The sequence below is a fragment of the Alosa sapidissima genome, chromosome 10 (genome assembly GCF_018492685.1).
Source record: "Alosa sapidissima isolate fAloSap1 chromosome 10, fAloSap1.pri, whole genome shotgun sequence".
Classification (NCBI taxonomy): Eukaryota; Metazoa; Chordata; class Actinopteri; order Clupeiformes; family Clupeidae; genus Alosa; species Alosa sapidissima.
In genome coordinates, this window is record NC_055966.1 from 17,716,164 (window position 1) to 17,738,427 (window position 22,264).

At 40.9% G+C, this 22,264-nt stretch overlaps 1 protein-coding gene across 2 annotated transcripts; it reads right to left on the reverse strand.

Moving 5' to 3' along the window:
- Positions 1–9,401: 9,401 nt before the first annotated feature.
- LOC121721211 (endoribonuclease ZC3H12A) lies at positions 9,402–20,897 on the reverse strand. Of its 2 annotated transcripts, none has more exons than XM_042107950.1 (6): positions 20,788–20,897; positions 19,501–19,947; positions 16,364–16,503; positions 14,083–14,317; positions 13,104–13,210; positions 9,402–12,228 (listed from the first exon to the last, which is right to left on the reverse strand). In XM_042107950.1, exons 2-6 carry the CDS (start codon positions 19,911–19,913, stop codon positions 10,904–10,906), a joined length of 2,220 nt encoding a protein of 739 aa, XP_041963884.1. In that variant the 5' UTR covers positions 19,914–19,947; positions 20,788–20,897; the 3' UTR covers positions 9,402–10,903. The 2 variants fall into 2 exon arrangements, with proteins under 2 accessions (XP_041963884.1, XP_041963885.1); XM_042107951.1 differs by lacking the exon at positions 20,788–20,897 and adding an exon at positions 20,544–20,749.
- Positions 20,898–22,264: the final 1,367 nt, after the last annotated feature.

The following is a 22,264-nucleotide window of genomic DNA, read 5'->3' on the forward strand; positions in this document are numbered from 1 at the left end:
TGGAGCACATAAAGCAAGCTAGTCATGAAAAAATAAGCTTACAAGAGAATAAAGAGAGTTGTCATGTCATGTGGGGTATACTACGAATCTCGATTAGTGGGTTAGCGAGGTATGTTGCGCTCAAAGCCAGGGTATACTGTGACACGAAAGTGGATCTGTTTTAGTGTCGCTATATCCAGTGATGTAGTACTCGAGTCCGGTCTCGAGACCGATTTCTGCTTTCTCGGACTCGACTCGGACTTGTTCCTTCAAAGACTCAGTCTTGACTCGGTCTCGGACCACAGTGGGAGGAGAAGGACTCGTAATTTCAAACTGAGTCCTCGAGACCAACGCATTTTTTTATGTTCATATAAAAAAAAAATCAAAATGAAATTTCACGGCAGCCACGTCTTTGCCCCTTGTTGGCCTTGGTGCCCCCTTCTTTCAATATTCTGCTTTGCGTCCGTTTAATAGCGATTTTTATTTAGCCTATAGCCTGTCAAAATAATCTTAGCATCACAGCGCAAACTAATTCAGTCTTACACAGTGGAGAAAATGACAGCACATGGCAAGACAGAAAGTGCGTCCAAATTCACCCATTCTTCTCAGTTGATATACTCGCAATCGCTAAGCCTACTCATCACACAGGCACATGTATCACATCACATGAAAGAGCTTTTTCTCAGCTTTTAAACAATGTTAGCCGCTAATTGCTGTGGTGAACGGTTTGCGAGAAAAGTAAATAATATAATTAAATTTAATCATAACGTCTACATAAGGTGCTACACCCATCTCCCTACCCATTCATCTTGGTGGAATACTTCACGAACCCTTCGTTCAACACATGACAAGCCATATATCAGAATAAACAGCAGACCTTGCCGAACACAGAGGTGTAAAGCAGTCCCTGGTACAGTAAGCCGTTCCAGAGTATTCCGGTTAAATTAAAAATTTAATCTGCTGCAAGGTCTAATGTACATTCATGTCTCCAACTTTGGTCTTTAGGTTTCAAAATGTGTTTAAATCATTCTTCATGATTTCATAACAGGCCAAATACAAAATAAATGTTACAAATATTGCCTAGATATAGGTAAATATTAAAATCAGAGGATATACAGCTGAGTAAGAGTTTGTGAAAGGAGTCTTAATGATCAAAAAATGCTAAGCATGCATCTAGGTTGCATCAGTTTCTTAAAGCTGAGCTGTGCTTAAATTGTTCAATACATCATTCCATAACAGGCCAAATATAAAATAAATATAAATATTAAATATAGCCTAGACATCTAAATATTAGATGATCAGATGATTTACAGTTCTATGTAATATGTCATGTTTCATGTTTTTGTAATGTTTCATACAGTGATTCAGATCTACTGCTGTGAATAGGCTAAATACAACTTTGATTATTTTTATAGCCTACTACTGTATAGTTAACTTTGGCCTTGGTGCCCTGACATGTGGCCTTTGTGCCCCCCACCAAATATGCCCAACTGAAGGCCAAGTGGCCTTGCCCCTAAAATGGTGAAATTCCAAGCTTGGGCCTAACTGTTGATTATTAATTGGGGTGATATTAAATCATGAATATGAAAACTGACATGTTTTTATGGTCTTGGTCTCGACTCGGTCTCGACTCCTAAAGGACTCGGTCTCGACTCGGACTTGCTTCCTCAAAGACTCGGTCTTGACTCGGACTCGACCCTTCAAAGACTCGGTCTCGTCTCGGACTCGGCATAGGCGGTCTCGTCCCCATCACTAGCTATATCACCATGGTATTATGGTGTCAACCAAACCTGAGGGGTATTTCACAAAACCTAGATAAAGGATTAAGCTGGGATCTTTTGGTTATCCTGGATGAATTTAGCCTAGACTTGGTTTCACAAAAGAGATGGCACATAAGTTACCATGGGGATTTATTCTCTGCACCTAGCCTGGTCCCGACCAGGCTAACAGCCAAGCTAAGTTAATTCTAATGGTAATTATGTTGTCTTATTGGTTCAGCTTGCTGTCATTTACATCAGACCTCCGTGCTCATTTTTAAAGAGCTTTATTCCATTTATAAACTATTTGCTAAATGTAAATGTAAGCTAGGGTATGCTGTGACACGAAAGTGGATTTGTTTTAGTGTCGCTATATTACCATGGCATCTTATGCTGTCAACCAAACCTGGTCGGGAGGAGGTTATGTGCTAAATTATAGCTCAAATCGTGTAATCTACCGCCCACTGACCAATCAATTGTCTTAAAATCAAAGTTATCTCACGTGTAGTATTCTGTCATATATCTTACAGGTGGAGCTCCGCCTCTACTAACATTTTGGATCTCGAATGTGCTTTAATAGCTCTGTGCGTGCAAATATCCCACTGTGGACGTGCATACCATACAACAACTGATGACAATTGATTTATTTGATGTTATAGGTTAGACACAAAAAATGACCGCAGTGTAGATTAAGCTATCGCTCATGAATGCGGAAGTAATTGTTTTTAAATAGAGGCGGTCTTGTGCGTCTCCACGTTTCACGATTGGCCAACGTCATCCCAACACCGAGAACGCGCACAGATCTGAGCTGAAAGCAATAAGCAGTGTAGGGTACGCATGTCCAAACAATTTTTACAGGTGCTTGATCAAAACTTAACAAACTAAAAAAATCAAAAGAAGGATCACACTTCAATGTTTCGGGAACCTTTAATTCGGCAACGTTTCAATCTTATAGATCTTCGTCAGGTGTGCCCAGTGTGAAGATCCTTTCTTTTGATTTGTATCCTGGAGAGAAACATTCCTGACCTTTTGTATGTCAAGATAAGAGGCAGACGGGACTCAACATCAAACACTGTTTTGCATAAAGTACGCTGCGTTGTCTGCTGACTGATTGTGAGTGGATTTGCACATTACTTAAAACAACATACCAGCCACAGAAATGTTTCAGGACATGCAAACGTGTTTTGGCCTGTTACTTCATCTAATCTAGGTCAGTCCATTCATTCAACAGGGTATGAATGAGTTGGTAATTGAGGTTGTCTAAAACAGTAGGCTAAGGGCTAGTCCACACATACGAAACCGATCTTTTTTTCCTCCATCTTCCCTGAAACCGCATCAAGAATATTTGCGTCCAAACGGATCCATCTCAACACGACTCAACACGTTACTTCATACCCCAGGCCTATAGGTGGCACTGTTTCTTTACAGAAATTGACCAAAGTTTGTGCTTTACAAACAGACAGAATAGGCTATGACGAAATGGCTAGTGTAAGGAAACCAGAATTGTTTCTGTGGACTGATGGTGAACTGTCAACTGTAGTCAACTGTAAAACTAATAAACATTATTTTACGGTTTGTGAAGGGTGCAGTCCCGTCCTTTATTTGGCTAACGCAGGTAGGCCTACTAATCACCTTTACTTTCTTTGGTTGTTGGATAGTCCGTGATTCACATTAGTTTTGGCTATCACCGCAATTAGGCTACTAAACGCAAGGCTTACCCAAGTTCTAGGCTATTCTGTCGCCACATTTATAATATTGCTATAAAACCTTTGTTAGTAACAGTCAATACGTTTGCCTGCATCAAATCGCGCATTTGCATTCAGTGTGCTACCATTGGCTTAACGTGAGTTCTAAGCGTCTTTGTATGCTTATATCTGATTTCACTCGACTGAATGCATGTTGTAAGACATGTAAAATAAATGAATGACACTGGCACTACGCACAAATTAATGTAGCCTAAACTTACACCGCACTTTCCTAAAAACTTAAGTTCTCTCGCGTCACTGACAGTAGAATGCATTAAAAAACACCGGGAAAAAACAATGTTCAGTCCACCAAGTCATAAGCTATCGGCGCTGCGCAGCACCAGTTGTGATATTTATCTTACGGAGTGTAATCGTAGGTAATGTCATGTATGAAAGCTAGTATTGTTAGGCAATACTATGTGCAAGTCCAGGGCAGCTGAGGTGTGGCGATGACATCATCGATACGCAAGCAGGATGTGCGGTATCGCTGTCTAAACGAACTCAAACGGGCTACGGTTTCAGATTTCTCCACTCTGGGACCAGGTTTCAGAAATGTGCGGTTTCGGGCAGTGCGTTTACAGGATTCGTTTGGACGCTCGGCCAAGACGAAGCAAAAGACATCCCGTTAGGGAGATAACGCTTGTCATCCTTTGATGAATGTGCTGTTTGTATAAATCTCTTTATAGTGCAAACAGACATCAAAAATGTAATACAATTTTACTTTTTTATTTGGTGACAAAATAAATAAAATAAAGTGTATGGTTTTAAGAAAAGGTCTATATTGTAACAGTAGTAGGTTTTCATGGGAGGCCATACAATAAATTAATATTTTCTGGTCATATAATTATAATATCATGAAAAAGTTGATTTATGTCAGTAATTCCAGTAAAAAAGTGAAACTTGTATAATGTATGCATTCATTCCACACAGACTGATATATTTCAAGTGTTTATTTCTTTTAATTTTGATGATTATAACTGACAACTAATGAAAACCCCAAATTCAGTATCTCAGAAAATTAGAATATGAAAAGGTTCAATATTAAAGACACCTGGTGCCACACTCTAATCAGCTAATTAACTCAAAACACCTGCGAAGGCCTTTAAATGGTCTCTCAGTCTAGTTCTGTAGGCTACACAATCATGGGGAAGACTGTTGACTTGACAGTTGTCCAAAAGACGACCATTGAAAAAAGGTCATTGCTAAAGAGGCTGGCTGTTCACAGAGCTCTGTGTCCAAGCACATGAATAGAGAGGCGAAGGGAAGGAAAAGATGTGGTAGAAAAAAGTGTATAAGCAATAGGGATATCTGCATGCTGGAGAGGATTGTGAATCAAAAATGTGGGGGAGATTCACAGAGTGGACTGGAGCTGAAGTCAGTGCTTCAAGAACCACCACGCACGGCCCCGGCCGTGGCGCAACTGGCTGGGGCGCCTGCACTGTACGCCGGTGACCTGGGTTCGATTCCCGCCCCGTGGTGCTTTCTGGATCCCACCCCTGCTCTCTCTCCCACTCACTTCCTGTCATTCTCCACTGTCCTGTCATTAAAGGCATAAAAAGGCCAAAAATATACTTTAAAAAAAAAGAACCACCACGCAAGACATGGGTTTCAGCTGTCGCATTCCTTGTGTCAAGCCACTCTTGAACAAGGGACAGCGTCAGAAACGTCTCGCCTGGGCTAAAGACAAAAAGATCTGGACTGCTGCTGAGTGGTCCAAACTTATGTTCTCTGATGAAAGTAAATTTTGCATTTCCTTTGGAAATCAAGGTTCCAGAGTCTGGAGGAAGAGAGGAGAGGCACAGAAGCTACGTTGCTTGAAGTCCAGTGTAAAGTTTCCACAGTCAGTGATGGTTTGGGATGCCATGTCATCTGCTGGTGTTGGTCCACTGTGTTTTCTGAGGTCCAGGGTCAACGCAGCCGTCTACCAGGAAGTTTTAGAGCACTTCATGCTTCCTGCTGCTGACCAAATTTATGGAGATGCAGATTTCATTTTCCAACAGGACTTGGCACCTGCACACAGTGCCAAAGCTACCAGTACATGGTTTAAGGACCATGGCATCCCTATTCTTAATTGGCCAGCAAACTCGCCTGGCCTTAACCCCATAGAAAATCTATGGGGTATTGTGAAGAGGAAGATGTGATACGCCTGACCCAACAATGCAGAAGAGCTGAAGGCCACTATCAGAGCAACCTGGGCTCTCATAACACTTGAGCACTCCGTGCCTCGCCACATTGCTGCAGTAATTCAGGCAAAAGGAGCCTTAACTAAGTATTGAGTGCTGTACATGCTCATACTTTTCATTTTCATACTTTTCAGTTGAACATTTCTAAAAAAACGTTTTTTGTATTGGTCTTAAGTAATATTCTAATTTACCGAGATACTGAATTTGAGATTTTCATTAGTTGTCAGTTATAATCATCAAAATAAAAGAAATACACATTTTAAATGTATCAGTCTGTGTGTAATGAATGAATATAATATACAAGTTTCACCTTTTTAATGGAATTACTGACATAAATCAACTTTTTGATATTCTAATTATATGACCAGCACCTAGCCTGGCTAGCGCCACCACTTCTCAATGAGACGTGGTCTGGGAACCAAACGTTAATTTTCTCGTATTTGAAAAAAATGCCCAGATCCGTTTATTGGGTGCCACTGATGTCTATCAAATGTGTCTGTGCATAGCTCATCATAGAGCTGGTAAGTCCCGCCCATCCGCTAAACCCCCAGTGGACCTCTAGATAGAGTGGTGAAGTCCCGCCCCTTCTACTTCTGGTCCATGGGACCTATCTTTCAAAAAATTATGAACGGGAGTTAATGGAGAGATAACAATAATTTTTTGGTCCAGTTTGAATTGTGCCACAAATTTCACATATGATGTGTGTGAATTTAAAAGATAATTTTTCATGTCAAGAAAGTACTGTTGTTCGATAGACTTCAAAAGTTATGTTGGTTTTGTGCGAATCCACTCAGTGGACTACATCTCTCGTCTCGAACGATGTAGCTTCTACGTCACCAACGTAATGAAACGATAAGAGCTGTTATGCTAGTTAACGGTTGCATCTTGCTGCCTGCTATGTCACTTAACAGTATGTAATGTACAGTCTATGGACGAATACAAGTTACCTGATGTGTTTAATCCTCATGGTATCATGGTACTCATGGTATTTTCTTCGGCAAGGAAAGCCCAATTAAGACCTGTTGCTGGTATGCTTGTACAATCTAGTGTGGCTGTGAATGAGCTAACGTCCCTAGCGCGACTGATGGGTTTGTAGTCGTTGGAATTACGATCTTTCACAATGTTGTAATTCAATAGTTACGAAACAAACTGCAAATGTCTTTACATGAAAAATTGTCTTTAAAATTGACAAGCATCATATGGGTGATTCAAGGCACAAGTCAACCGGGACCAGAAAATAATTTCTTTTTCGCCATAGACTGCCGTTCAAATTTTTTTGAAAGATAGGTCCCATGGAGGCAAACGGAAGGGGCGGGACTTCACCACTCTATTGAAACATCGTCAATGCAAGTGAATGTGAGAAAATAATTATTTTCTGGTCCCGTTTGAATTGTGCCATGAATGTGAACATATGTTGTCTGTGAATTTTTAATATAATTTTTCATGTTACGAGTTTGACAGTATATTATATGATTCTTCGGCTATCAGTTGTGGAAAATACATAACGAGAAAGACTACATGTCGCCTGTGACGTGAGCTAGCTCTAATCGCTAACATTAACTGAGATGCTAGTTTTTGTAACGGCAGGAATAAACACACATGGTAACAAAAATATTCGAAACATGTCTAGCTTCACTCAACACATTAACACTATGATACAGTGTGATTGTAAAGTTGTATGGTTCACTGTGTTCAAAGTCGATCTTAATAACCCTCTACATCTCGACCAACTGATGGTTGTTATGGGAAACTAGTTCGCTGTCGTCTAGCGGAAAGTTGTAGTCCACAAAGTGCTCTCACACAAAGTTTAACCGCATCAAACTTCTACCCGCTCAATTGTAGCAATCTTTACACGAAAATTTATATTAAAAATTCACAGACAACATATGTTCACATTCATGGCAAAATTCAAACGGGACCAGAAAATAATTATTTTCTCACATTCACTTGCATTAACGATTTTTCAATCTAGAGGTCCAGCGGGGATAGCGGAAAGGGCGGGACTTACCAGCTCTATTGCAGAGCCCGTCTACGGAGAGCCTTGCCACTCCATATTAAAGGGAAACTTGGCAGGATTTCCCCCTCTGCTGGAGAAATTGTGCATTATGCTATTTCAAACTGTGGAAAAAGGTAACGATAAAGCACATGGATTTGTTTACAAGCTAGCAAAACGGTTAGCATAGGTTCGGCAGACAATGTGGATGTTACAAGGTAAGAAACACGATTTAAAACGAGTTTCTTGTTTCTCACTTCTCTTTCCGGGACGGTAGTCTCAATGTTGCAAGGTTGGTTTTCCACCTGGGGACGCTAGGGGCAGCGGGAAAAGTCACCATTTTCCATGGAACAGGTCATTTAACCATCCAAATGATTTCTAAACAGGTTTATTACGTTGAAATAGTTGCCAAGTTCCCCTTTAAGTCCCATTGTACCGAATTTTGGATGCAGTTCCACCAGAGTTCCACTGGGGGCGATCGCCATGAGTGTAGAATGAATGGGAGTCAATGGAGCTAGACGGCTAAATTTGTCTCTTTCACCTGATTGCCGTTGACAAATCTCAGATTTGATTGTAGTTTGTATAACTTCAACATGGGTTATAGGTCAAAAGTTGAATGAACGAGTACTTATGTCCTTTTGATTTCTTACAGGTTGGGTCGTTGTTGCACATAACACGCTAGCATTGTGCTAATGAATGACGTCATTGACACATTTGAAAGGCTTTTTAGAACAATTAAGTGACTTTAAAAAATATAATACTCAACCAAGTGTATTTTCTTTGCCTCCCCTTTCGAATACAATACTTAAATCACTTCAAAAAAAATTATATCCCGAGAAAAGTGGATTTTGAGGGGTACAGCTCCATAGACCTCCATGCATTCTGCACTCATGGACTAGCGCCCTCATGTGGAACCACAGAAGGAACTGCAACCAGTTCAGAAACCGGAAGTTTTCCGAGAGTGGCAGTTCTCCCCTTATTAGACATTCTCTGTCTATTGTCTTGTCTTGCTTTCCCCCTTGTTCTGGGATTGGTCCCCTCTCAGGCGAAAATTTGCTCCATGGTCTCCAGGCTGCCTTAGCAGCGTGAATCAAATCGCGCGCAAGGCAGCATGGGAACACCCAGGCTAACCAGCACCTGTATGTGTTCAGACAATGCTGGCATAGCCCTTTCTAGTGCCCTCTGGTGGCCAGCTCTATGCCACTGCAAATGGAGCTGGCATACGGAAATATTTTATTCAGTCTTGTCTGACAATAAGGCATCATCACATATAAGGATAATTTAAATTTCCCCTTTTTGAGATTTAAAAATATTCTCCTAGCCCACATGTCCACCTGACGAGCAGGTGATAACTTCCTTTTGAGTTTCCAAGAATAGTGGCTTGAAAAAAAAAATGGTTTTGCATAACAACTTTCCCAAACAAGAGCCAGCATTTCCTTCCTACTAACTGGGGGAAAAGTGTTCTGTTTAGTTCCAGGAAAAGGATAGGTTGAAATGGTGCTTGATATGGAAATACTTACCGGTAATAGTTTAAGCCTCCATAATTGTGTCTACATTTGGACTATTTACATTTGGATTATTTCATATCCATCTGAGGTCCTGTACCTCCATGCATTTTATTTTCCTATAACTTACAGATGAAACCATGGAAACCAAAACCATACTAAGTATATTGTTTGTATTTCTTTTAAGTAATCAGGCTTCACTTTAAAGTCAATCACACCACAGAAACTACACATTTTTCATTGGATTGAGTTTAATTGGTTTAATTTTGATAGTGCACATACAGTGCATTCCAGAGAACTTATTCAAGTCATACAGTCATAACCTTATGCGTGAGAACTTTGTTTAACAAGGATTATTTTGTAAATACAGTACACTGTATTGATGCTTACTAAAACACACACTTAAAATGTGCCATCATATCATGGCTATAAAAAAAGTGAGAAATGGTAAGACAAATTATTAAAATTAAGACTGTCTAAAAAGTCCATTCCCTGAATATTTTCTCTGCCCAGAAGTGTCAGAAAAATAGGAGACAGAAATAAAACTCAGGATTTATTTATACTATTCTATAATTAAGTAAAATATTTGTACAGTTTCAAATAGATATCACATTTCAACTTGAGAAAAGTGTGTGTGATGTAAATCCTGTTTGGTGTATACATAACACCATACCAACAACCAGCACCACATTAGCCACAAAGGGGCGAATTCTCCCATTCACGTGTAAATCGAGCCGACATCGAGCAATATGCTGTTTCACCTTGTAGTGGCCCTCGACCTTAATACAGCCCTCAGGAGCGCGTAGCTGAAAAGGTGCTTAAGTCAGTGGCAGAATGCGCGCAAGAGTTGTATAGATAAGAAACGCCCACACTCTTAAAACGAATGTGTGGAAAACAACACAACTTGCGTTGTTTTTAACACATATCTGTGTCCAGATAGGGACAACACAGTTTGTGTTGTCTCCTTTTTTATGTGTTACACAACATGAGTTGAAAACAACACAACTTGCATAGTTTTTTTTTAACACATTCTCTTGTGTCCAGATAGGGACAACACATTCATTTTAAGAGTGCAGATTTTGGGGTTGCTCCTCCTAAAACGTGTAACTCCCTCCATCGCGCTAAATGACAGATTTAAGTAAAGGGGAGAATTCCTGCAGGCTAAAAAGCGCTTAGTTACACACTTTTTTTTACTTACGCACCCTTACGCACATGGGAGAATTCATCCCTAAGTAGTTAAGTGCTATTTGGATATTTATAACATGATTTTTACATGTTCATTTATGACAGTACATGTTTATTTGTTGACTTTGAATGCCTTGTACTTTAAAATACAATTCATACCCGACAAGATACAATATGTATCAACAATTCAGCCCTTGCTACTCGCTACACAGTTATCATACCAAGTGCAAAGGCAAATTTATAAGGCAAGTGTGCACAATAGTCTTTACAAAAAAGACCACTTTACTGTTCAATTAGACAAACAAAGAAATGGCATATAATGATCATATAACATTACTTGCCAAAGACTGATGGCTACTGAGATCACCTGGGCTGAAAAGCCCAACATAAAGAAATACTCATACCGTAGTTCTAGTAGTCTTTGTGTCACATTGGACCTTGGTTCTTTGGTGTATTTGGCCACAAATACTTTGTAGTGCCATGGGAAAGGAAAATAAAAAATAGATAGAATAGTGAAAAAAAGATAGAAAATAGAAAAGTGGCAGTGAAGTCTTCCTTAGAGCATTTCTCCTTTTGACTTGAGGGTGAGAATCTCCGCCGCCAGTCTCTGGGCATCCTTCAGGTGCGGGTGCATGCTCATGACTCGGTCCACCTGGTACGGGTTGAAAATGGCGTGCAGCTTCTTGCGCATCTCCTCCCTCTCTGGGTCCAAGCTGACCGGCGGTGGCTGTGCTTGCGCTGGCGGGCCGGCGTAAGCTCCGGGCCACACCTGCAGCTGGTGCTGGTAGCAGTGAGCAGGCCCTGCGAGGCTAGCCAGACGCCTGGCCTCTGGAAGACTGCAAGGGCTCAGTACGCCCCCCGGCAACCACAGCAGGGATTCTGACCAGCAGCTCTTCTGGCCTCGGCCTACCTGTCCTCCTCCTCCACCTCCTCCACCTCCTCCTCCTCCTCCTTCTCCGAGCTGGATGTTGCTGGGTAGGCTGTTGTGGTGCATATGGGAAGGCTGAGGATACTGAGGGGGCTCATACCTGCAGGTGGGGTGGTATGGAGGACAACCAACTGGACTGGAGTAGCAGGACTGCAGGAGGTGCGGCAGTGGTGGCGGCGGGGCAGCCATGTGGGGGCAGCAGGCCAAACAGTCAGAAGGTGCTTCCAGAAGGCTTGGGAGCCTGGCCTGGCCACAGCATATGTCCTTAGGGTGCTGCTGGTGCTGGTACTGCTGGTGCTGCTGCTGGTGCTGCTGGTGGTGTTGCTGCTGGTGGTGTTGCTGGTGGTGGTGGTGCTGCTGCTGCTGCTGGTGTTGCTGATGCTGCTGGTGTTGCAGCTGTTGGTGTTGCTGCTGCATCTGCTGCTGCTGCTGCTGGTGTTTGTGCTGGTGCTGCTGTTGCTGGTGGTGTTGCTGGTGCTCGTACGAACCCAGGCCTGAGTCTGCACTGAAGACAGAGGCCGGGTCAGTGGCGAAGGGGGAAAGCAGGCTGGTCCACTCCGGTACGGAGTGGCCACCACTGGAGCTGCTGCTGTTGGAGGACAGCGTTCTGCTAGAAGCTGCTCCATCCCACCAGTGCTTCTCACCTCCATGACCCTTGAGGAGGGGCCGCCCGCAGGGGTCCAGGGTGAGGGAGTACTGCAGCTGCTGCTCCAGCGAGGGGGAGCTCGTTCCGGAAAAAAGACTTGTGCCAGAAACTGCAGCACATTCTCTAGCTGTGCTCGTCCCAAATGTAGGGCTCCCCCTTTGTGTCAGACTGGCACCTCTGCCACCCTCCTTCTGGGTGGTGGTGAGTCTGGCATTCTCCCGCAGCTCGTCTGCCAGCGCTCGCTGGGATTGGTTGGCACGCTCCGGATGGTGGAACTTGCACTTCATGCCATAAGTGCACTTCTTTCCTGTAGGGCAAAACAAGCAGATACATTACTGTGGTTTTGTTCTTGAAAGCAATGATACATCAAAGATCCTTGATTACCGCTTGAACCCTCTCTGGATACATGTTTGTGACATGTTAACCGTGTGTTATTACACGGCTATTTCTCAATAACAGACCGCTGCTAAGTATAACAGACCGCTGTCAAGGAAAATGGGCTTTGTGCTTCTAATTTACGTCTTTCATATTACTGCGCAAGGCTTTTTATTCAAAAGTGAAAGCAGACGGTTGATCAGCTGTGTTCTAAAGAATGTTTGATTCAAGTTCAGCGTGTGCTGTTGCAAACTATTTGTTTCTCACCAAAAGCCACAATGAAACGGTAACAAATAGGCTATAGTCTAGGCTATGTAGGCTAAAGAGTCACATCGTGGGGAGTTTATTGTTTCGTTTTGGCATGTAGCCGTGTAATAAGCGGGATAATGTATAGAACGCCGGTCATTATTGGGAAAATAAGTCCCTACAGGGCGGAACCAGACCCCTCCGGTTCGCCCTGTCGGGACTTATTTTCCCAATAATGACCAGCATTCTATACATTATCCCTTACTTGACATGACACCCTACATGAAAAACAGAACTGAGGCATTAGAAAGTGTTCTTGTTTTTGTCTAATTGTCTGTTGAGAAATGCTTTAAAAAAAACAAAAACATTAGACTTGGCAATAACTTAACTATTAAATATAACATTAGAGATGAACACGCAAGTAATGGACCTAACGGAAAAGAAATTGGTTGTCTATTCAACATACCGTTGCTGTTGTCTCTAGCAAATTTTTCCCACATAGGAGCTTATTCAATATAAGAATTAAGTCACTTCTAAATTGACAGTGGGAAATTACTTTACCATAAGGGCAAAGCTGACGTTTGTTCTCTGGCAGTATCGGCTTCTTCCTTAGGAAGTTGTCAAGATTGGGACCATGGCGACCGAGAGGGTCATCAGGGGGCATAAACCTAGAAATCACAAAGTCAGAAAAGTCAATGAGTATCAGATGAACATAATTTATTAACAGTAATTCCACTACTTTTGACAGTAACAAACATGTAACTAATTATCTTTTAAAATCAAGTAACACTTATTGTTTTTAATGAAATTTAAATGGGCTTGTTCACATGGAATATGGGCAAGACAAGCAGACAAACACAGCCTGTTCCCTTGTTTTAACAACGCTCGACCTTACAATGGCGCAGTGAATCGATCAATCAGCATGAATAACCCCACGATGTCTGACAGTTTGGGAAATGTGAGCTTTGATGATTTTTTTTCTCTCCTTGAGAAATAGGCTATAGTCATGAGTTCTAGTCTATGTGCAGGTGTGAGAAATGTATCCATATCAAGTGGAGGACCCAGTGTTAGCGAAGCTGACTGAGGAGCCACTCCATCCAAACAGCCGAGGCTTCATTTCAAACAGCAGACATGTGCACAGTCTATAATCTAGATGGGGCTAAACAGACTGATTGCTTTCAAACTCATGTAGAAAAGTAGAGATTCAAAAGACAATAACAACAACCATCACAATGAAGTCAAAGTAGTGGCAAGTTGGAGCAAAGGTAAAGCTCCAGGTAAAGTGAGCTAAGCAGAAGAGCGCTAAGCAAAAAATGCTTAGACAAAGGAGGGTTCTCCGCGCTTCTGTTGTTTGGCGACAATCCGGTGCAACCAGGCTAGGACAGATATTTTAGAGAGAAGGAGAGACGCCGGTGCAGCTCAGATGTCTTCTTAATTTTCTTTATTCTTTAGTAAAAGGTGCAGAACATTATTAAACTTTGACTAACGTTTCGATGTAGTCACATCTTCATCAGAGTCCTAGTCCCCAACAAATGCTTACTTGTCGTTGACGAAAGAGTACATGAGCAGTCGCTCCTCAATGCAACGCTTCCATTCTGGCTTCTCACTCTGCAGGTCACGATAAGTGTCGTTGGAGACGATTACACCGTCCAGTTCATGGGCCAGCTTCACAATGAAGCGGTCATCGTAGCAGACCACTCGTTTGCCCCCTACACGCCTTGATGGAGTGAACACCACAATCTTCTGCTTCTCAAGTTTGCTTAGGATGTGCTGATCTAAATAGAGACAAAATGGAGTTATGTACTTTAAGGAATGATAATAGTCTGGGATGACATGTTGCCATATGGTGCATTTATGTTCACATTTACTTTATTACATCAAATACCTTCATAATTTCATGCTGCTTCACTTTTCTGCTAGTACCGGTACAACTTCTGTACATTTTGTATATTTTCCTGACAATTCCTTTCCAGCCCTTTAATTATTTTAAGGAATTGTCCATTAAAAAAAGTGAAGTTGTCTGTATAAACATTCAAAGTCTTGGAAATTGGCAGAAAACTACATGTACATCTTTCTTTCTGGCAGATGTTTTTTTAGTGTTGAGTAGAATGAATATGAGTGATATACTTCCATGTTCAAAAATTCCTACTCTATTGGTGACCTCAATAATGCCTATTAGTACTAAATGCATAATGCCGCTGGGATTTAATTGACAGTTTTTTTGTTTGGGCCAAACATAATCACGCCATCTCAACCACAATTGGGTATACAGAGCATGATGTTGTAAATTCCATCCATGTGTGGTTTCTACTCCGGTCAGACATGTTTGTATGCTGTGGGCCATAATTCCTAAATGGGACGCACCGGTTGTCACCTGTCTGTAAAGTCCACACCTTCTGAACTTTGTCATGTGAACGTCAAGGACTTCAAGGTATGTCTCGGGACACTTTTTTACACACAGAAGACAAAGCCCCGTATTCACACCGCAGAACAAAGGCACCTTTCTAATGAAAAGGTGCAGGAACCAAATGAAAAAAGGCAAAATAGACTGATGGACTTGGATGAGATCAAAAATTCCTTCAGCAAACTGCCTGCCTTTGTCACATGAGAGAGAGTGAGGAGTGGGTGTGTGAGAGAAAAAAAAATACTCCAATACTTCCTGCTAAGGGAATTTCCCTCTATGGGCCTCTATGTTTCCTGGTACTCAGATTGACTTGTCAAAGGCAACCTTTGCATTCTTGCATTACACTTAGAGGTCTCAGAGGAGTTCACTTGTTCAACAATTACAGGGCATATCACAACAACCTTGCCACTGATGTAAAACATTATGGTAAAAAAAATCAATTAAAACTGATGAAAATAACTACAGAAATATAATTCTTCATCAAGAACTGACAGATGTCTGAACCCTGATTATTCGAGGGAGCTGTGTAAAAAATTGAATGGTAAACCATGGTGTGCAAAGCCAGCAAAAGGCACACACCTAACAAATGTCACAGAAAACTGTTTTGGCCACTAAATATCACCAAAGAAAGGAATCTGCTGTTACTTTTGTCTCAGGTTGTTACTTGTTACCAAATCGTCTTACCTGATTCACCTGCACCTCATGGTCTTGTGGTCCTATTTGCTCATAATGTCAGTTTATTTTAAACCCTGTTCTTTGTCTTTATCTTTGCTTAGTCTTTGTGAGTTCCTGTATTTCTTAAGCTGTAAACCTCCTGCAGTAATTCTCTGTCTTGCTGGATTTTGCCTTGGTATGACCTGGACTGGTTAAGGTATCTCTTTTAAATAATTGTTTGCCTTGATTTTTGGACTTGGATTTGCACCTTTTGTACATTTATTTTCATTGTTTGTTTCTAATTTTTTACATTGATCTTCTGAGCTTTGGATTTTTGTATTTATTGTTTGAAATAAATTCCATTAAACTTTACTTTGTCTGCCTTGCATTTGAGTCTCTGTTCTCCCATCTCTGGTGGTTAAAATGTCAATTTGCCACTCTGTTTGACAACAACAACATTGCCAACTGTCTTAATTATTTCAAAAACATCATGTGTAAACATTTCCTGTCAAAAATGTGAGTTCTCAGAAATGACACCGTCAAGTGGAATAATCTCAGAGCCATTGACTGGAATTTCAAAAAGCTAATCTACAATCAGATGATGACGCGCAGCAGGAATGTGTTTAGATAAGGGAGGGTGTGTGTAGATTCTATTTAACCACAGATTTGTGTGCAACAGTGACACAAAATATAACACCACCATCCAAAAGATCTATACAAAGTCTATTTTACAGGAAGATTATTTTTTGCCCCTTTTCCCCACCTGAGATTGGCACATCAGGTCTGGGTTGTTCCTTCCTCCAGGAGGGCACGAATACCGTGATCTTTTTGTGTCCCCGCTTGAGGAAGTAGTTGACAGCCAGCTCAATTCCCCTGCATGAAAAAACTTCCTTGTTCCCATGACTGGGGGAAGAGAAGGGGAAAAGGGAAAGGAGAGTGAGAGGGGAAATGTGAGGGATTCATTGACAAAATACATATGGTTTACCGTAAACGGTACACACAAACACATACACATGCACCTAAGAATTATGTAAATATTCACTAACACATCATGAAACAAGAGCCACAATTCAATTTATTTATTTAGGTTAATCAGAGTGTCTGTGAACTTTCAGAAGTAGTTAATGACTTTCTTTTTCATTATGGTATGAAAATAAAGTCACACAGAGGCTAAATCCTCTAGTCATTTTTCAACATCGGAAAGACAAGAGAATACATTTAAATAAAAAGAAAGGGTGTTGGTCATGACTCATGAAGGAATGGAGCCAAAAGCCCTTAGGCTTAGTTCTACTGCCTGCCCAGCACTTAGAGCCAGAAGATAGCTGCTAGGGGTGAGATAATTTGCATAAAGCCAATTGACAACGATCTGCTTCAGTGGCTGCCAAAGAAATATAAAGAGAAAAAAACAACAATAGGGGTGACTGGCTTGAAGCCTTTGGCTTCGGATGTCTGCCCTACAGCTGTTCTCTGTTACATCAGTAACGAACACGTAGAGAGGCAAGGTAAAACCGAACATGATTTGCATGGCCACCATAATTTAGAGAGAATGCCAGTGGAGATTAATAAAATACCTATTTACATATTAATTTATTTACATAATCATAGTTTACATATGCACTACGATCTGTGAAAAGGGTGAAATGCACTCAAATTATGGAAAATTATTGTATATTGTGCAATCTGCACTGTCATGGTGCAATCTGCCATTCAATTTGTAACTTTTATCCAGAATAAAATAAGACATTTGATTAAAAGTAAGGCCATTTCAAAAGAACGCCCTCTGGGTCTCGAGGATACTAGGAAAGGCCGAGACTTGTGTGATAGATTTGCATATAAGAGTACTGTCCTTTATGCAGACAAGAACAGACTTGTGGACGAGCCAGTCGGGACTGTTGAACTGGTGTAGTTCGACAAATCTTCCAGATTTAACCCAGAATTTACACACAAACACGATTTAGAGGAAAAGAAGAATAGGGATGAGTTTCTGTGTGTGCGTGTGTGAAATATATATATATATATATATATATATATATATATATATATATATATATATATATATATATATATATATATATATATATATATATATATACATATACATATACACACACACACACACACACACACACACACACACACACACACACACACACACAGTACCCTCCAGAATTATTGGCGCCTCTGCTAAAGTTGACTAAAAACCGGTATAAAAAGACAATCTATTGATTTATTGTAATCTCACAATGAAAAAAATAAGAAAAATCTAACCTTGAAGGGAAGCAAATTTATTTTGAAAAAAAGGAAAATCTTATAAAGAAATAAATATTTTTAACTAAAACACATTGCTCACAATTATTGGCACCCCTGACAAATCTTATATACAAAACCTAACAGAAGCATTTTCCTATCTAATTTCAATGTATTTATTTAGGTTAATCAGAGTGTCTGAACTTTCAGAAGTAGTTCATGACTTTATTTTTCATTATGGTATGAAAATAAAGTCACACAGAGGCTAAATCCTCTAGTCATTTTTCAACATCGGAAAGACAAGAGAATACATTTAAATAAAAAGAAAGTGTGTTGGCATTTGTAAGTCAGAGACAACTAGATACTTTGTTGAAAATGCCTATATTTACAGTTAAAACAATGATTAAAAGGTTCTAGGTATCTGGAAATGTGACAAACATGCTTGGAAAAGGAGCCATGGTTATCTCGCCCCCACAAACAGTATGGAGGATGGTAAGATAGGCAAAACATTCCATAAGAACCACTGTTGGAGAGTTACAGACAAAGGTATCATCTTGGAGTCACCAAGTCCCCCAAAAAATCTTCAAAAGTGACCTCACTGCTAATAGATTATTTAGAGGGCACGCCAGGTAAAAGCCTGTCCAGTCATTTAATTACCAATGTAAACAGCAGGAGTTACTGAATGGTGACTTTGTCTGGAAGTGTGGTCTAGTGTCAGATGAAATTAAAACAGCGCTCTTTGGCTAGAAACACTTTAGGGTTTTTTGGCGTACATAGAAGAATGGCTATACTGAAAAGAACCCCATGCCTAATGAGAATTATGGTGGAGGGGCTGTGCTGTGGGGCTGTTTTTATTCCCAAAGGCATTGGGAACCTAATTAAGGTGCATGGTATCATGAACACCAAGAAAAACCTGAACATTTTCAAAGGAATCTCTGCCAAGATACTAAAATTGGTCATGATTGGATCATTCATCAGGTCAATGAACCAAAACAAACATCCAGATCAAAACAAATATTGTTTGCTGAACACAAAATCAAGCTTCGGACATTGCCATCTCAGTCCCCTGATCTAAACTCCATAGGAAAACAGTGGGGTGAGTCAAAGAGGAGGATGCACAAGTGTGGACCTAGGAATCTGGACGATCTGTGGAGATTTTGTAAAGACGAACGGTCTTAAATCCCTTGCTTTGTATTCTCCAACTTTATGGGGTTTCATAGGAAAATAGTACAAGCGGTTTTATTGGCAAAGGGAGGCTTAAGAAGGCATTACAAGCAGGGGTGCCAATAATTGTGAGTGACGTGTTTTTGTTAAAAATATTTATTTCTTTATGAGATCTTCCTTTTTCTCAAAATAAATTTGCTTCCCTTCAAGGTTGGATTTTTCCTATTTTTTTTTATTATACCGGTTTTCAGTCAACTTTAGCAGAGGTGCCAATCATTTTGGAGGGTACTATATATATATATATATATATATATGAATGAGAGAGAGAGAGAGAGATGTATGTGTGTGCTTGTGTTGATTTCCATATTACACTTGTAATGACATTATTACATATTTTTACACATACATACTACACCCCCCCCCCCCCCCCCCCCCAACACACACACACACACACACACACACACACACACGTAGTCAGAAACCACTCACCTCATGGCGACATTGCTTCCATCAATAACAATAGGTTTGAGTTCATTTTCTGGCACTTCGTCCTCTTCCTTCTCTTTTGTTACCAGAGGCTGGGTGGCCTTCCCAGGGCTCCTCAGCTCACCGACCTCAGCCACAGTGTCCCTTTCTGGGGTGGGGCTCCTGGAGGCCCTGGTCCTCACCAGCTCCGCCAGCACCGCGTTGGTGTCTGTGCCCATGCCCAGCTTCACCATGGCCGCCTGGATCTGCTTAGGCAAGTAGCCCAGTTTACGAAAGAAGTCCACCTGCAGCTGAAGCTCTGCCATGCTGGTCTGGTTCAGGGGAAGTGGTGAGATCTGACTGGTACAGGCTGGTTCCTGAATCTTGTAGGGGAGTGCAGATCTAGCTCTTGGAGGTAGCTCTGCACCAGGATTCATTGTTCCTGCCAAAGGTTTTCATGGCAGCATTTACCTGGTAAGCGACAAAAAGCTTACATTAGAATTGTGCAAATACTTAACTGATAACTTTTCTGAGAACTTTGACCAGATTTGGGTAAGGTTCTTGAAAGACTGCAGTCTTTTAACTAATGCCCCCACTCAAGCTTTACTCAAAAGACTACAGTCTTTTAAAAATCTTCCACAAATCTTGTGATAATCGTATGGTGTAGGGAGGCCTTAATTTGGGCAATGTGTCTAGCTGCCTACTTGTTCGTTACAGCTGATTTTCAACATTACAAATGTTCTTTATCTCAGCTTCTTTGTGATCAGAGAAGAAAACTTAAGTTAACCACTTCAAAGATAGTACATGTTTTGGAGGTATTTACGCTTCTGAACTGAACAGGTCACCGGGTTTTGCCTCAGTAATCTGGTCACCTTAATATAATAGCTCACCACACTGCCACACGGACAAAACCACGTTTTTTGTACTACCAAGATACAGCTTTATTCATTAGGCTAACAAGTTATGATGGTTCAAGCAGCGATCACATAACCTTCCAGTATAGGCCTATAGAATAACACCTGTTCATTCAAACGTGTTACATGTTAGTCCGGGGTTACGCTGCTCACCTATCAGCGAGTGTAGGTTTGATTTTAACGATGGGTAATCCATAAGCTTTTAGTATAGGCCATGACATGTCTACATCATCTAAATAGCCTAAATAAAAAATAAAGGCCTATGGCCTAATGTTAAGCCGCATGTATTCCAAAATGTTTAAGTTACCGCAACCGGCTCGAAGGCTGTCTGAATGACCAATATGTCAAGTCAGAGCATGTCACACAAATAATCACACATAAATGCCTCCTGGCCTACCTTTTACTAGAGAAATGATCCTTCTTCATGTCTTTTTGTTTGACTATAACACCTGCATTCAAGCAGGGCTCTAGCAACATGTATTTCCTTGTGGAATCTCCCCTTGGATAGTGAACTTTGCTTCCTGGATGACGTCTACGACACCGCCCTATCACGAGCAAGCAAAAATGAGTCTTTGAGACGGGATATTCACCGACACTTTTGGTTCGTTCATGCCACCTGGGAATATCAGGGGCCACCTCCGTGATTACGTTGTTTTTCTCACTGCGATTTCCTGTGCTTTGCTGTCGGAATATATGAAAAACATGGATGCCACAACAAAGGTTAAAACATACTCAAATTTAAATGAACTACGGAGCCCAGGAGGTGTTATTGCAAGATATTTTTGTACATCCAGAGAATGGGCTCATTTTAGTAGTAAATTGTGCGCTCATTCTACTACATTGTGGTCTCTTACTAGATTGTGTGCACAATTTGTGTGCTCTTTTTACTACATAGTGTTGTCATTATACTAAACTGTGATCTCATTTTATTATATTGTGCATTCAATTAAGTAAATCAGGCGCACATTTAAATCGTGTGCACGTTTTACTAAATTGTGCGCTCATTTTACTAAAATTTAAATGAGAGCACAATTCGTAAAAATCAGCACACTATTTAGTAAAATGTGCAAACGATTTAGTAAATTGTGCTCACAATTTATTAAAATGTGCAAAGGATATTGAGAGCACAATTTAGTAAAATGAGTGCACTATTCAGTAAAACGTGCACACTATTTACTAAAATGGGTTCACAATTTACTAAAATGAGTGCATGTTTTCTGAATATACATCCAGCCATAGCTCAGAATTTCACCACATTTGCTAAGATCTTGGTTCTATAGAGTTAGGAATGTGAGTTTTGGGCGCGGTTTCATGATCCTCAAACCCTTCTGACCATTTAAACAGTAGTCAGTAAACGTTGGTTGTAGTGTTATCCAATTGCGTAGAAGTCCGGAATCAGTCAGTAAACGTTGGTCGTATGTTATCCAATTGCATGCAGAGATATTTTCAAATATATGCTTGGTGCTGTCCCTCCAGTTGGGCCATTTTCATTACTCATAGCCAGACCCAGGGGCGCAGGAGGCACGGGAGACGTGGGGGATATGTCCCCCGCAGTACTGAAGAGACAGCCGTCGTCCCCCTCACTTTTGATAAGGAAAAAAAGCCTTATAGGTACGCTAAATAAACAATAACATAGGATTTGCGCTAACTGTAAAACTCCCCATTAACAGCATCACATCACTAACCACAGCCATCTACAGTTAGACATGCGTTTTGTTTAGAGCGGCATACTGGTAGGCAAAAGCATTTTCGGTTTGGTTTGGGATTTAATTTACTTTTGGACTGTTTGAGCTAAATGTTGGGACTGATGGGCACTGAAATCTGGGAGATATTTGATGGTTCACTGTTAAGTTTCATGCAGTTGAAAAAGTGTC